The following is a 17,406-nucleotide window of genomic DNA, read 5'->3' on the forward strand; positions in this document are numbered from 1 at the left end:
TTTCTGTTCTGCCTTATCACTTTTGTCTGTTCAAATGACAGTATTTTCCGGTTAGGTATAATGTTAACATCAACTCTGCTGAAAAATAGGTTTTGACTTTTGGCTGAAAGCTTCAGAAATAATCTTTTCTTTGTAAACTATGGAGTCCCTCAAGATTTTTAGAACTGAAAAGTAAACTTTCTGTGATACAGTGCATGTTAAACTTATGTGTGCCTTGACCTCATCCTCAAACAAAAAAACCCCAAACAACAAGAACGAAAAGAAGAAGCCTGCACCAAAAAAAATACCCTATAGAGTTCTAATTCTGAAATAGCTGTTTATTCCAAGTTTTGACTTTCTTGGTTAAACGTTTATATACCATTGTTAGTACCCGGGAATGGCATGACTCGCATTTGCTTGATTTACTGTAGGAATGACGGGTAACGTGGCCAGTAACATAAGTACACTAAATGTTTATACTTATCCTAATTTTCTAATAGTGTATTCTGTCCACAGCAGCTTCCCTTCAACAGAGAACAACTTGACAAGCAGCTGTGCCCTCATTCAGTGTACTTCACAAGCACAATATTTTCCTTCCCAGAGGCAAAGTGCATTCACCTACATAATTGGCCATGACCCCTTCTTGCCCAGAGGACAGATACTGAAGTCCATTCCTGCCTTCTAATATTTTAAGATGCAAAGCAGCACATTAATGTCATACTAGTAGGTAGATGGAATTTTGATATGTGTGCTTTTATTGTCATCAGAGGTTTCTGTTTGAGCTTGACAAGATTCTTGTTTCTGAGCATTTAAACTTGCATGTCTTAAACTCTGTATGATTATCTCTTTAGTAATACTGTTTTCTTTTGACTCTGTATGGAACTACATTTTTAGTCTATGGATACTGCCTTGCTGACTAGCCATTCTCAAAAATGATAGTTTATTAGATGGTGGTACCTTTATTTTGATAAAAACTGTCTTTGCATTTTTTTTTTATTTCTTAAATTGTTTTTTGGATATTGCTAAGAATATAATCCTTTCAATGCTGCATCTCGGTGGTCTAACTTTAAATGCTCTCTTATTAGACTAGCAAATTTATGTGCATTTGTATGTGTTTATATGAAGTACTATAAGGCAATTGTTAAAAAATAAACTATGTAGAAACAGTGCTGATTTCTGTACTAAGTATAAATAATGATGTTACTCAGAGCAATGCTGTGCATTAAATGGCAACTCATGAAGAATTGGAGCCTGAAATGGCCCTACAGTGTCTTAAAATTCTCTATTCATTGCCTGTTAAAGGCTTTTCTGAGCTGGCAAATTCTAGATGTCTTCTCTAACTATTTTGTATAGCCATGCTGTATTTTATGGGGAGTCTGTCTCTTTTGAAACTGAATAATACAAAGTCTGCCACGGGAATTTAGCTTGTCTGGCTTTGCAGGAAAACCAGTGGGGATTATGATGGAGAAGTTAAACATCAATCAGCAGTGTGCCCTTGCAGCAGGGGACCAACTGCATCTGGGGCATGATTTGTAATAGTGTACCCATCAGGCCCAAGGTATTGATCCATCCTTGGCTTTTATTTGACTTTTGTTAAGACAGCACCTGGTCTGCCTTTTATTGACATATGGGAGCAAATTCAATGAAAGGTCACTGGGATGGTCAGGTCTGGAGCACAGAACATGTACAGAGGGACTGAGAAAACTTGGTCTGTTCAACCTGGAAAAGAGACACCTTTTTGCAAAGATCTCACTGCTATTTATACCAAGGTAATCAGAGGATACAGGCAACAGGGAGATGGATGCTTTTTGGAAGTGCATTGTAGTAAGAGGCAAAGAACACAAATCAGAATATGGTAAATTCCAGTGTTGTGAAAAGAGTTTTTTACTATGAAAGCTGATGGTTGAACACTCCAACAGGTGCCCAGCAAGGTTGAGGGATCTTTGTCTTTGTAGATGTTCAAAAGTCAGCTGGATGGGCCTTATGCAACCTGATTTAGGTCTGCTTTGTCATTGTTGGTGTACATGAGCTCTGCAGGTCCCCACTAACCTCCATTCTTCTTTGGAACATTTTAGCCCTTGTTTTGCACAGTTGTTTTGTCTCTGTGCCACACACTGGGGTTTAGAACTATGTGACTGAATGACTGCAGTGCAGAAAAGAACCTGAAGTTGACCATTGCCTTAAATTCCTGTAATGCCTGTAGGAATCAGCTGGAAAAAGTGCAGTTACAGTATAATAATGGGATGCCTGGAGGCTGCAGCAGTGAGGCAGTGAAATGATGCCTCATCACCTTTTCAGCCTAAATGGCATTTCACAGCTTGTCAGATATTTTAGCTTTTGTGTAAATGGCAAATCTATTCAAACTGGTCTATACAAATCTGAAGGAAAGTTTTAATAAAAAGGCTTTCTTCCTGAAGAATAAAGAAAAGGAGATTCTTTCTAGCCTCCTGTATTAATCTTCTTCAAATTTTGCCCTTCCAACACTAGCATCAATCATTTCTTGTTCACTTCAGGATGCCTGAAAGATGCACTGAATACAGGCACAGTGCTGCTGAAAAAAAGGTCTTTTTAAGCCTCTGTGTTTGTTATAGTACATTCTGGAGACTAGAAGGTGAAAATTGTGGGGGATAGAAACACAAAAGAAGACCTGCAACATTTGAAAGCTACAGGGAAAGAAACATTGTCTGGGAAAAATATTTGTTTTGTACTCTAATAAAAATGCATATTAAAAAAAAAGTGACTATGTAGAAACTAAAGATAAAATCTTGAGAGTCTGCTTATAAGGTTTGGGCTCACAGTCACATAATATTATTTCTGAAAGCAGGTGGATACGAAGTGGGTAAAAGAAGAGTTAGGATGACTAAATTCTCAGTGTCACCTGGTGTATATGAGTCTGGAAGAAAGGGGGGTTTATTCTTGTGTTCAGTTAATATGTGCTAGCAGAATATTCCCTATGTATATAGGGATTCTTCTCTTTGAAGAAAATGTTGGTGATTGAATGTTTTCCTTTTAGTACTTGTTGTAAATAAAACTGAGGAGATAGTAGAGATATGTTTATATGGTACTTTTATTCTATGGTAGAATTAGAGACTTCTCATGTACTTTCAGAGTATCTCTGACAGTATAGAATACTAGTGGTATTGCACTAGCCTGAAAAGAAGTAGGGACTTAATGGCAGTGCTTGGTGTTGAAATGTGATTATGAAGTTGAGAACTTCAAGAATACTGAAAATAAATATACAGCAGTTTATTTGCCAAGATATGGCATAGTCACAGATTTGGTTATTGCAAGTACTACTGTGCAGACCACAGCTGAAGCCCTGACATGGCCTTTTATTTCTTACTTTTTGCCTCACACACTTGTTTTACCAGCTATTGAGACTGCAGTCTGTATCACAGGAGCACATACCCTTTCATGGACTTTCAAAATAAGTACTTCTTCACCAAGTATTTTGTTTTCTTTGATTCTTTTTCTTTCTCTTTTAACCTACAGTTAATGACTCTTTCATTACAATCACACAATCCATGCTTCAGGAAAAACAAGATTTTTCTTAGCTCTGCACTGTATTTTTGTCTTTCTTATTAATTAGAAGCTATTCGTACCTTAACAGTTTGACTGAAATAATAGATGGATACTGTATTTATATGTGATTTTGGCAAGTCCTGGTAGATTTTTATCTGTTGTTAAAGTTGTATTTTAAATCAGTATGTATATGTGGCACGATTTCAGTATCTTTTCATGTTTAGTTCAAAGTTAAACAACTTACAAGTGCACTCATTGAGAGTAGACCCAAAACTACATTACCACAGAGTTATTAGAGAATAGGATTATTGTTTCTAATTGCTACTGATGCAGAAGTGTTATGTTTACTTCTCTGCTGAAATGTGCAACTAAAAGAATTTCGCCTACATCTAGATAATGTCTGCCATCTTTAATTTGCCACAACCCTATCCTATAGGCGGACTTACTGAATAGTAAGAAATTACAAATCATTTTCTATAAGCACTGGGGCTTTTCCCCCTGAGGTACTGGTTGTTATGTTTGAAATACCAGAGTGATGCCAGATAGTCTCTTGGTACTTTTTCTAACAACATTCCTAGTTAATTTTATATAATTGCCTAAACATGCTGAACAATGAAGTAGAATAGATCATCTAATAGTCTCTTTCTTTACATCTTCTGATTCTAAGATCTCTCAGTTTCATAGCTCCAATACTCATCTCAGTTTAAATTAATCAGGAATAAAAGGAAACATAAAACGTAAAAACAGTAATGAGTTTGTTTCCATAGAAACACACCGTGCTCTCTGCCAAAATTAAGTGCTGACTTTGTATTCTAAAAGATGGTTGTGCAGACAACATGCGCTCACTAGTCTGCAGATAATGCGTCAAATGTCTTCCTAGTATGCATCTTCTGACTGCATTGTGCATTGTTAACAAATCTTTGTGCCAGTACCTTGCTACCAACCTGTGCTATAATATTTTCTCACTTTTATTCTGTGTTCTGGCTTTGGAATGGAAAAGATTCGTTTCACTGTGCAGTTTATACTGTAAGTCTCAGGTTATAACAGTTGATAAGCTGGTGAAGCTCTTTCTGTCAGTGTTCCCTGTAAAATCTTTGCTCTGTTAAAAATCTATGGGTATCTATGGGTTCTATTGCTTACAGTGGGGTGACTTTTCAAATCTAGGGTGTGGTCATACATAGTAGCAATATTGCTTATTTGGTAATATAAATTCTGAAGCAAAATAGATTAATTACAAAATGAAGATATGATAAAGAAGACATTATAGAAAAAAAAACCTGTGATTTTTCATTAATTTTCTTAATGTTAACAATGGTGTCTCTGTCTTAATATTTCAAATGATACATAGAAGGCAAAAAGCTGGCGAATATGTAAAAGAGAAAGAGAATATACAAATCAGTTACTGACTGGTGTTACTAACCAACTGCAGCAGCAGCAGCAGAACTCTTATGGGATGAGTTTTAGTAATATTCAGAAATCTAATAATTTTTAGAGGCTCTCTTGAAATAGCTTCTTTTTGTAGCATTTAATGCTTTACTACAGTGAACTCCTTCACTTAAGTCACTCTGATTGACAAGGCATAGAGATAATTTTGGGAGAAATCAATACTGAAAATTGTTTCCTAAAATCCATCCCTGGCTTTTTGCTGTGACCTCAGCTTGTGCTTATTTTCATAAATCCTTCCATCAGAAAACACTGCTACTGTGATTAATTCATGATCCCCTTTTAGGGACTGGAATTCTATTTGTAAATACCACTCCTTTTGAGGGAAGCAATTTCTAAATCTTTAAATAAGGATGCATAAAAATTATTATAAAAGTTACCAGTGGGCTTTCTTTTGCAAAATGCTGACATCCGGTTTCCCCAGACTAGTTTTTAAATATCCATTCTGTTTATAGATTTGCAGACTATTAACATTAAAGAGCTATTCCATGATGATGGAATTCATTTGCACCAGAATATTTTTCTTTTGGAGGGCAAAAAGGGGTCATTTCACAATCTAGAAAATTGCAGTACATTGTTCTGTCCTATATTCTTAATCTCCAGTTATATAAACAATTTTATTTATTCTCAAATTCATTTTTCATCTGGATTTCTGATTAAGATTGATCCTCAGCTACTTTACCCTTGGTCTCTGCTTTGCACTAATATCTAGGAATCATTAAATCAAAATTACATTCTTCCTAGCTGTCTAGAATTGCTTTAGCTGGTAGGAACAGCTGTAGTTTCAAGTTACTGAAAAACTGTCATTTGGGCATTGAATTAACATTATTGTATTTTAGAAAATGTGTTCATGGTATGTAAAGTTTTTCATTTCACAAGTAGTGTACTTACATACCTAAATACAAGGTTTGCTCTGACAAAGAGGTGTTCAGACTTTTTCTTTTGCAGAAATAGTTTGTGATTGGTTCCATTCTATACGATTCCTTCATTTTACAAATTTATGAAAGTCAGACTTCAGGGAAGAGCTGGGGGAAGAGTGAAACCTCAGTCTTCACAGCCAGTAGTTCCCTTTTTTCTCATGAGATTCTAATGCCTTTTTCCTTTGGTCTCTTCCAGTGGGGTTATTTTAATTTTTTATTTTTTGTACATTGGCATCATCCTCCCCTTTTTTTTTCCATGTATCACAAAGTTGAAAAAAAGATTTAAATTCATATGTTGTAGAAGCCCAAGTGAGAGTATGAGAAATACATTATTTTTCACAAGCCAGGGAGGGAAAGAATTGCCAGTATGGGCCAGACACAGCACAGTTCAATTTACTATCTATAGCTAATATACAGCTAACATACAGCTAACATACAGCTAATATACAGCTCATGTAGTTCAGCTAATGTTCCAAAAGTCTATGCAAAACAGGTTTTTTATAGCTTTGCTTTTATTCTATGTGTTCTGATTTTATCTATCAGTTAGAGTGGATTGCCTATTCAATGTATAGTTTCAAATATGAAGGAGCTTTTTGTCTTATGTCTGAATGGGGCTATGTTTCCTGATACAGTTATGCAAGCTGTAGTTTGCTTGTATACTGGACTTCTATGTGTACTTTTCAAAATTCATGCCTTGGTTTGAGAGTCATTGTAAAGCTGAGATACATCTGCAACATCCTTCTCAGTGTCATGCTTGGACAAAGGACACAGCATCTTACATAAAATAAGAAGCATATTTCTTTATTTGCAAATCTTGATTATTTTCCTGCATTCTTGAAAGAAGAAGGTTTTCATAGCTCTTCTGGTACTCCTTAAGGACAGGGAGAAATAGGATGCTTTTTCTTTTCCTGCATGTACAGTAATATTTTTCTTCCTGTTCACATCCATGATCTTAATCTTTTTGATACCTGAAGAGTATATGAGTGATTAATGAATGAAAGATTAATGTTTTGGAGTTAACTGATGTAACAATTACCTTCCTTGTATTTGGCAGTGAGATGGATTTATTGCATGGTTAAAATAGGAATTTTTTCACTTTCATCATGCAAACTTAAATCTGCATTCACAGAAATACATATTGCCAAGCAGCGTTCCTTTTATAGAAGAGTAAATTTGAAGCAACTTTACTTCTCATCAGAATTACACTAATTTAACACACCAACGTGACTGAAATAAGAATATAGACAATAGTAATTGGACAGCTTGTTTTTTAATTAATTATTTTCAGTACTTTCAAGTTGAAACTCTGAAAAACACTGTGAGAAGGGTTTGCTCTCACTATGCCGGGTTGTCAGACATGTTCTCCTTAAGTTAACCTGTGCTGGAAGAGAACAGAATAATCAGCCTCTCTTATGGGGAGGGATGAAGTTTTGCTCTAATTTCCAAGGATTTGGCCATGCCATTTAATGTGTCCCAGTTGCAGTTTTCCTGACTACATTTCCAGCTTCTTTTTCAGCATTTCTTCCTGTCCTTACATGGCTTTATTTTCCTCAGATTTTCTACTTCTGGAAGGTAATTAACCTTAAAATATTAATATAGAAGAACAATTGTACATAATTAGAATTGTAAGTTCATATTTTTTTATGAAGCATTACTCACATAGTGTAGTTTTAGATTTTTGCATCTCCCAGGTTTTTATAATACTTTAGTAAGATGCAGGAGGAACTTAAAAACACATTGTAATGTTTACATGTTTGCTCCCTTGTGCATGTGCAACCAGTAATTTAAAGGGGACAGGCACTTCCTGCTGTAACATTACAATTTCTTCAGTTAATGCTAGTTGAGCTGTACTTTAATTCATTCCTTTTCCTCATTCTCCACATTTTGTTTGAACTGCATTTTTGGGGTATTTGTTTCAGGACACGTGGGATTTTTTTGTGTATGGTCTTGGTTTTGGGGTTTTTTGGTTGGTTGGTTGGGGTTTTGGTTGGTTGTTTTTTTGTTGTTGTTGCTTTATTTTGTTTTTCTTTTAATACTCATAAGTGCTCTTCTTCCATTAATTGGATTGGTGAATTTATGTGTATATCTATGAAAAAGCATTCAAGAGGAGTGCTGTTATTTGTATGAACTCAGTGTCTAGACATTTCACGTATCAGATTTCAATTGTATTATCTACCTGGAATTTCCACTTAGTAGGTTCTGAATATGTATATATAGAAGAAATCTTTAAGCTCCCTTGGAAAACAGTTACTCCACTTACCTGAAAAGTACCTCATGCACATGAATACAAACGCACAACAAGATGTCAGCACATGAGCGAAATCTCTGAAACATTTCTTTTGATGGCAAAATCATCTTTATGTCTTATAAGGCTTTCAAACCTGATGGTGGTACAGTAGAGTGAGCTGAATTCTGGTCCTTTTAGTGAATGATAGCTAAAATTTTTCACTAAGTTCAGATGCTAGGCACTACTCTTAATTTCTGCGTGTGCAATGCCATGCAGGCAGTTTGCTTTCAAAGGGTGAACATGAAGGCAGAACTTCAAGAGTATTTCACGTTCAGGATGATACAGGAACTAGAACCAGTGAGTGTGTCAGGACTAGCCCTTACCAGTATTATTTCTGTCACTGTGTGCCAGAAGTCATTGAAGTTATTTAAGTGCTGAATTATATAATAAAATTTCTGCTGGTTTTATGCAGAATATGAAAATCAATAACAATGGAGAAAAAAGTTCTCTGGTCACCCCTGAATAAGAATTAGACGTGACTTATTAGTAAATACTTTGAATTATTAATCATGTAGCAAAACCACATCAAAATTATTTTTACTTGTGTTCTCAACATAGGCAGATGAGTGTGTTTAACAAATCGGTGGGCAGCAAATTTAGAACGAATGGAAGTAAGCAATATTCCAAGAGTATGTTTGACTGAATTAATTGTTTTGTGTCGTTGCATAAAATCTATTTATGATAGCTGAGATAATTTTGTGATCATCAATAATATTTGCATTTTTGTTAGCTGTGATGAGAGCTATCAGAGGATAGTTCCCATATGTGATATAAAACAGTTGTCCGTAGAAGTTACTGAAATAATTATTCTACCTGGTGTACTTGTTAATGCCTTATGGTGGCAAGGTACTGTTCATCTTGTATTGTATTTTTTAGTATATTAGCACTTACTCCCCAGACTTGGTTAACCTAGCTTATATCCCTTCATCTTCTTTTCCTATTGGCTCCTTACTTGTGTCACTTAGAAAATAGTGACATTATTTTGATGTGGTCTTCATTTTTTCAAAAGGAAAGAAACCAGTGTGTCTTGATACCAGTAAGTCTGTTGACATGATGATTGAGTACATGACATGAGGAAATACGCGCTACTGTGTTGACATTATATTAAATACTCAGCCAATGAAAACCAGGCTAAAAAATAAAAATGGTCTTAGGAACAGCCTTCAGCTGTAGAATTATGCAAAGGCTTGAGATAAAGGAAACATCTCTGACGTAGATTTATCCACTGTAACAGGCTATCTGAGGATGTTGTAGAAACTGTTTCCTGAACGTGTTAGATTAGCCATTTTACAAAGACTGTCTACATATATATTTAGTCCAGCTTTATAGTAGGGAACTAAGTTATATGATATATGGAAGTCCTGTTTAGCCCTACATTTCAGTGTGCCTGTTCTCTTTATTTTTGAGTCTTGCTGTTGTTTTTTTCAAATCATGTATAGGTTTTTTGATTTACCAGTTTCAGGAGGAATAGGTTAATTTTCAGAGTATGGAGTTTAAAATTAAACTTTTAAGTATCTATCTATCTATCTATCTATCTATCTATCTATTTTTCTTGCTATAGCGTTGGAACAGATTGTCTTCAAATTTATATAAAAAGGCAAAAATGCTATGTGTTAATTACCATATTACTAAGTTCCTTGTAATTAATAAATGCTTTTCCTTTTGCTGTGCATATTGTAAGGTAAAAAATGTAATAATTGGATCACAAATAACTTTTTGGTCTTTGAGTTACTTGCACGAGTCAGTGAAGTTGGAGTAATACAGAAAATATTCTGCTTATTTTGTTCCTATAGAAATGTATCTTCTGCAGGCAGAGAGTTAAGAAAATCTCTGGTGCCTGCATTCAGTGTTCATATGGACGCTGCCCAGCATCCTTCCATGTTACCTGTGCCCATGCTACAGGAGTGCTGATGGAACCTGATGACTGGCCATATGTTGTCTACATCACATGTTTCAGGCACAAGATCAACCAAAATGTGGTAAGGAATATATTTTCTTATTTGTTAAAAAATGGAATTGCAGAACTAAATTATGTTTTCACAGAAAATGGAGGAGAGGATCCACACTATGTATTATAGTAGTTCTGTCTGTCATATTTTCATGCTTAGCAATCTATTACACCTTGAAAATTCTTCCTTATGCTGCTACCTGGGAGAAATAATTCCTGATATGCCTAACACGTTTTTGCATTTAAAGTCCTTGTTGAATATATTGTTTTGACAGCCAGAACAAATCTCTGAGTTCTCTGTTTTGTTAACCTGAAGTGTATTATAAATACCCAGATCACAATATCTTGCAAATACTCAGAGAGCCTGTGAGATAATGGATGTGGTGTATATGTAAAATCTTTGTTCTGCAGCCAAAGAGTCTCTTGAAAATATCCAATTATAATTATTCTGTCATCTGGCAAAGTCACACTGGCATGCCATGAAAATTCATGTTATGACTGCCTTTTTATTTCTATTCTGTGCTGAGGAGGAGCCTTTAATTTTCGATGAGACACAATGAAGAATTAGTTTAATGTCTTTTACTTGAAAAAATGGTTGGTATCTCAGTTAAGAGAGAACTCTTGCTGCTCATCTTGGGCTTTTAAAGCTGTATTTTGCTTCCTAGCAAACTAGAAAGACTTAACATAGTCTTATTAAAAGAACTTGGTAAGTTAGTCAAGTTGGACTTTTTTTTCTCCTTTATACCTTAGGAATGAAAGACATAAACCCAGGTAATGTCTGTGTAATAGATGTTGTTCTTTCAAGACCTTCTCAGTGAATCCTTGGTCTTAATGACAAGACTACTGAAGAGTAGGATTTTCTTTCAAGTGTACTAAATTTTAATGCCTCCCAACTAGAGTAATCAGTCCTGAGTGTTCAATCTGCAGGTGGTTCTTAAAAAGGGAGATATATTGTTTATCCCTGTTAAATTTTCCATAGAATTGTTAAGCTTTTTAATATTTTTGTTTTACAAGATGAATTAACATGTTAAACCAGTACCCTTTACATGGTTTTAATTTCTTCAAACATTTTCCAAGAAAATTAGTCTGGTTTTAAAAACAAACAAACCTCTATCTGTACAGGCAACTTAAGATACTCTACTTGGGGTATTTTGAAAACTTTATAATTAGCTGAAAATTACTGGATTAAATTAATGGCCAGTAAAAATAGGGCCAACATTTCCCAAATTTTTTCTAGTATCTTTTTGGAAAAAGTCTTTATATTCTAGGTAGTGAGATTTGCATCAGTCCCATAAATCCCATGCTTTCTTAGTGATTTTCTTGACCTATATTAGGTAGTCTACAAGTAAAGAAACCCCATCAACTATGGAAAAAACCAGGGTTTTGTGTGGCTATTGTTTAAGAGGTTGTGTGAAGGACATTGAAAGTATCTTGGAATGAGACTATTACATCCTTCTCTGAAACTCAGCACTAACCTTTTATGAAAAGATTCAGTATTATTACCTTTTTTTTTCCATGGCTCAGCTGAAAGTGAGGCTTGCAGAAGAGAAACAAAAATTAGGCTTTTGTGTTTTCAATTGGGTCAAAACTTGGAAAGAGCAGATACTTTGTTAAAGAATCCTTTTCTGTAAAATTCTTAGCTTACTCCTGAGACAAAGGAGAATGCCATATGTTTTTAAATGCTTGGTTTTATACTCTGTCTTTTGGATAATTAATCTAATCACATCTTTAAGCCTTTGGAAGTTTTTTCACCAGTGGTTTTCTTGTTATGCTTTTCTTAGCTATTAGCTATTTCTTCATGCAGAACTAACATTGCTCTTCACCATTAGGCATAACAACGTATCTTACTTTTGATCAACTTTTTTTTTTTTTTTTTTGCCTGTTTTACTTTCCTTGCTTAGAAGCAGAACAGGGAATCATCCAGACTGAAATATTATATTCACTTAGCAAATTTTTACAGGAGTCAAATAAATTGTCTTGTCAGTATGTAAAAAATCTCTTCTGGTATTTAACAGAAAATATTGTTCATAAAGCAAGGACAACTATCACTTCTCCTAATTTCAAGGAAAAAAAAATAAAAATTGTCTGATTTTTCATCAAGATGGTGGTCTTTAAGTATTGTGTCTAAATGCTCAGTGACTACCTGCTGTGTTTGATGCTTTCTTCAAGTTTAAAAAAAATTGAAAACCCAAAAACTCAATCAAAGAATGACTTCTGGGTACTAGGAAAAATTGTGACACATACCTGTAGTGGTATTTTAATATGTAAATCAATGAGGGTGCTCAACAAGAAAGACCTACCTAAATAGATAAATGTGTATTATTACTATTGTTAGTGTATCTCTTCACCTCAGGCAAGAGCTTATTGTAGTGATGAAGTAGAGTATGCATCCAACTTAATTATGGCTGTGAACTCAAGCAAAATTTTTCATCAACATACTTTCAGTAAGTCTTTTCCACTGGGGTCAGGTTCTGTATTGTCTTCAGTATTTTGAAGTACTTTTGTGTGTTCAGTCATTGAAAACACTGGTGGGGTCTTCTGAAGAAAAATCATTGAAGAGAAAATCAAAAGGGGAAGCAATAATCCTTGAATTCATCTGGTGCTGCCAAATGAAGTAAATGTAGAAATACTAAGAGCTGGAGTTTTTAAATGTTGATAATTCAAAAATATGTTCTCTGCATGTTCGTGGACTCAAAACGAAGTATGCCTCTTGTATTTGCTAAAGGTGCAGCTTTAGAAGTAACACAAAAATTTGCCAGTAGAAAAAATTTTTTTATACAGTGTTTTGGGCTATTGCTGTCATTTCCTGTGTTAATTTTTATGTAAATTGGACTGTCAATATACAAGGAAGGCTCTGTGATTTGCTACTTACAGGTTTTGGGGTTTTTTTTTTATTTTTTTCTCTTTGACTGTGCTTGTTTCTGGGCATGAAACGTATCACTCACATTTTTGTCATCAAAACTGCAAGAACACTTGGAAGTACAGTTGAGAATAGGTGCTGCAGATGGATTTATTTTGATTAAAGGAACTTGTTCATACACAAGAAAATGAGAAAAAGAAGTTGTCTGCAACTATTCTAATAGAAGAAGAACCAAACCCAAAAGATCCATATGAGATTAGCAAAGACAGCCCTGTGGATCAGAGAAAGCCAGCTGGAGACAAACCTATTCTCACAGCTGTTTCATTTTGAAATTGTGAACAGAAGGGGCTCTCTAGACAGCCCCAGTAACATTTGAAAGAATAAGGGTCTTTTAGAAGAGGCAAAGACAGGAAATGCAAATACCTGCTGTTGCTGGTTTTGGAGCTATTTAAAATTACCTTCTACCATTATTGGCCAGTTCTTAACCTCTGCAGGACACAGGGAATGAAGGGATGTTGTCCAATGGAAGCTGTAGATCCTTCTGTTGAGTCACTTAGTGACGCAGTGTCATTGTTTGCCACTTTCTGCTAACTACTGCCAGCCCCTGAACATCTCGGAAAGACTAAGCCATGCATTCAGAAGGTCATGTTATTGAAAAATCATGAGCTGGATTATTTTTGAAATGTCATGCATAATTTCTATGCCTAAATTGGAATTCCAAGGAGTAAACGATGACATGAGAGCTATGTTCCTGAATGGAATAAGTCTCAGATATTTTAGGATCCCTCATTAAAAACTGTAGCCTGAGAAAGTTTCTAGGTATTTAGATGTACATCAGATACCTATTTCATGATAGTTATTCTGAATTCATACTCTCATAGTTTATGTATTTAAGGTTTTTGTTTCCTGCCATACAGAAGATTAAGGAGAAAGTAATTTTCCCTTTTATCTTTTTGCAGTTTGCACACAGAAGGGGAGATGAGAGTTTTTTTCTTTGTATCTGGTTGTTTTCTGTATTTCTGCCACTATCTTAGTTCACTCTTGGCTTTGGTACCATTAAAGAAAATCATGCTTTTTAAATCACAGCTTTCTCAATAGTCTTGTAACTACCACAGCTGTTTCTTTGCTCTGATAGACTTCCTTACATAACAGCTGTCCTTTCTGATCAAAAATGACATTCTTAACATCAATAAATTCGTAAGATTTTCTGTCAGGGAATGATTTCTGGCACACGCCATCAATTACAGAGTATACTTGTGAATATGTTTTTCTGAGAAATTAAGAATCCTATGAAGATAACATACTAAAAAACAATCTTCTCCTTGAGCTAGAATGCATTTCTGGGTTTTATTACTTTTTCTAATGAGAAATGGCATCCTTCTCTGAAAACTTTATCATTAAATGAATCTGTATTATCTCTTAAAATATTATAATTTGCACTCCATCTTCTCTGAACAGTTACACCTTCTTTCAGAGAAGATTTAAACCTTTTAATAGAGCAATATCTCCTTGGGTTTTTTTATAGTATAATACTTTTTCTGTTATCTCATATAAATAAATCAATTAATAGTCTCTAGTTTACATCTGATCCACCTCTGCCCCTGCCAAAAGCTGAATAGGATAATAAATTAGCATGTATGTTTACATATGTTTCAAGATTGGATAAAACATACTTATAGACATTTTATCGCTCTTATGATAATAACAGTCAAATGCTATTTATGTAATTAATTTTTATATTTAGTCTAACTATAGACAGTTAAAATGAGGAAGAAATAATTTTATTATACATGTAGTGGTTAAATAATTTGTGAGTATGCTCAGAACATTATTTCTAGGTACACTTGGAAATGCTTTAGGAACATCATTGAGTTTTACTAGCTGAGGTGACCTCAACTAAATCCTCCAAATGTCTGTGACAGGCAGAGCTCTGACACACAGAGATTTACTGCACTGCCTATAAAAATGGCACAGAATATTTGTACTTGTTATGCCCTTAGTTTTCAGGAGCAGACAGGTTTAAAAGTTTTAAATCCCATAAGTAGGTCCAAGAAAGAAGCCCAGTAGTGACAAGAAGTCAGTGCAAAACCAGAAGTCTTCAAGTTTAGTCTGGGTTTTTCCTCTTACCTTGAAGCATTCACATTACTGCTAGTACTTGAAATCTAATTAAAAGAACTGATGCTGTTCTTTATTCTCTTCAACTCTACTGATAAAAATCCTACAGATGTAGGATTTTCCAGATTTTCATAAGACAATTTTATGACTATTATATTGACTGAAGAATTCACTGCTTTTGAACATTTCAAAAGCAGTGCTAGGAAATTTGGTGATTACTTTAGTGTGGACTGTGTATAAAAGTATTCTCTTACGGTTTATATAAACATTTCTAATAAAAAAATATTTCATCCTTAGATATTCCAGTGCACATATATCTTACATAACTAGAAATGTTCAACTGTTCAGATGTAGCCAAACTTGGAATAGCTCACCTTTGCAAAAAAATGGACCTTTGTGAGATACTGAATAGTCAAGCTCATAGGAAAGAAGTGCCTTCTAGGCACTTGTGTTACTAGGATGAGAAGATACTGATTTTATATTTCCTGGTGAAGAAGGTTCCTTTTAAAGTGGAAGGTTCATGGGGATACAGTAGTTGGGAACTCTGCATAGTGTGAGCTTCTTAGTGATTGCCTTCCTATAAGGTTTCATTCTTTTTATATTTATAGAAGCCATCAAGTAGATGTAGAATTGATGTAGAATTTTGACTTAGTTTAACAACCCTGCTAGTCTTCTGATTGATATAATTAGCTCTGGAGAATTACAAATGAAAAGTGAAAAAAAAAATATTGTTACTGATATACTATGTAAATAACTGATGAAGAGTGATCAGTGCTGTTTGAATCTTTAAAGCAAAAGTTCCGCACAATATGGGTTAAAAAGTTTCTCAGATACACTGCTGTAGACAGCTCTGGCAAGAACTGGATACACATTTAGTTACTGCATCTCACTGGGCAAAATTTCATTCTATTATGTAGAATCATACAGAAATCCAGTACTTTAGAATCCCATCATTTAAAAAAAATCATACTCTTGGTTCATTATATCTTATGTCTTTCAGGAAAATTCTACAAATTATACTACAAATAAAAATTACAAATTTTTCTAATTGTTCTTATTGATCTAATGCAGAGTAGTGTTAAGGCATCAGTTGCAAAAATATGCTGTGATCTGGTATTCTTCAGATGTCATTTGTTTTCCCACAAAATAGAGAAATTTCATATGTAAAAGAAATTATGTTATCATGATTGAATTTAATTAATTTCATTTGAAGTTTTTATATTGTTATCAACCCTGTTTTTACACTAATAAATTTTTTATGAATAAGCTGGTATTTTAAATTTACTTTTTCTTTTAAATTCTTCCTTTTTTCAAGAGAGCTAAAGCATGTGAGAAAGCCATTACAGTTGGGCAGACAGTCATCACGAAACATAGAAATACACGATACTATAGTTGCAGAGTCATAGGAGTGACATCTCAGCTTTTCTATGAAGTCATGTTTGATGATGGCTCCTTCAGTCTGGATACTTTTCCTGAAGACATTGTAGTAAGTACTTTCTCAGATTCTTATTCATTCTGGTTTGTTTTCTTGGTTTTTGGTTTTTGGGTGGGTTTTTTTGCAGGATTTGATTGTTCTTCTTTTGTAAATTAGAGAGTTGGAACCTCTTGAACTAATTCTTATGACCTTGAGGAAATAACGTCTTAATATTCAGTTCATGTTTCCTACTTTAACTGCTGAGAATGATTATTTTCTAATGGGTTTCCAAACCTTGGTTGTTCTAATTAGTCTTTGCCATTTCGCCAAATGAATCAAGAGTAATCTTAGAAAATCTTTTAATTAAATAAGAAATATGTATTTAATAAAGGATATGAATGAGGGAATTCCATATATCCTTCTCTGTCACTTAGAGATAACTTGTAAAAATTCCTTGCAGAATAGAAAACTTCTGCTGTAATGTGAAGAATAGCTCTCAAGAATCTGTTCTAACAACTTATTTACACTTCCTGATACTTAGTTTGTGAGACTACATTATTAATGATAAAAATCATCAGGGAGAAGATAGTAGTTTATCTATATGTAGTATAGTTTATTATATTTTCAAAAAGGAGCTGAGATTTTGATTTCCCTTATGCGCTTACATAAACTACCATGTCTCTCATAACTGTTGAGGACCCCACTGTGCACTTGGCACATATGAACAAAACTCGCAATTGGAGAAAGATTCTGTTTCCCTCCATGTTTGCAATGAACACATTGGATGTTAAGCTTTGTGGTGTTTATTGAGTGCCCTTTGACATCTCTCTCATGATGTGACTCTAATTCTTGTTTACCTTCATGATCCTCTGAGTCTTTTTTGTACTAAGCCAGTACTTTTGGAGAACCGCCTACTAA

The 17,406-nt window shown here is 34.4% G+C and overlaps 1 protein-coding gene across 3 annotated transcripts in view; it reads left to right on the forward strand.

Moving 5' to 3' along the window:
* KDM4C (lysine demethylase 4C) overlaps nucleotides 1–17,406 on the forward strand; it is a 252,854-nt gene that overhangs the window by 207,823 nt on the left and 27,625 nt on the right. For all 3 annotated transcript variants that reach the window (XM_082301399.1, XM_082301400.1, XM_082301401.1), the window contains exons 18-19: nucleotides 9,945–10,130; nucleotides 16,390–16,560. In XM_082301399.1, the coding sequence (XP_082157525.1) occupies nucleotides 9,945–10,130; nucleotides 16,390–16,560 (357 nt within the window). The remainder of the gene's footprint in view (nucleotides 1–9,944; nucleotides 10,131–16,389; nucleotides 16,561–17,406) is intronic.

The sequence above is a fragment of the Coloeus monedula genome (genome assembly GCF_965178545.1).
Source record: "Coloeus monedula genome assembly, chromosome: Z".
Classification (NCBI taxonomy): Eukaryota; Metazoa; Chordata; class Aves; order Passeriformes; family Corvidae; genus Coloeus; species Coloeus monedula.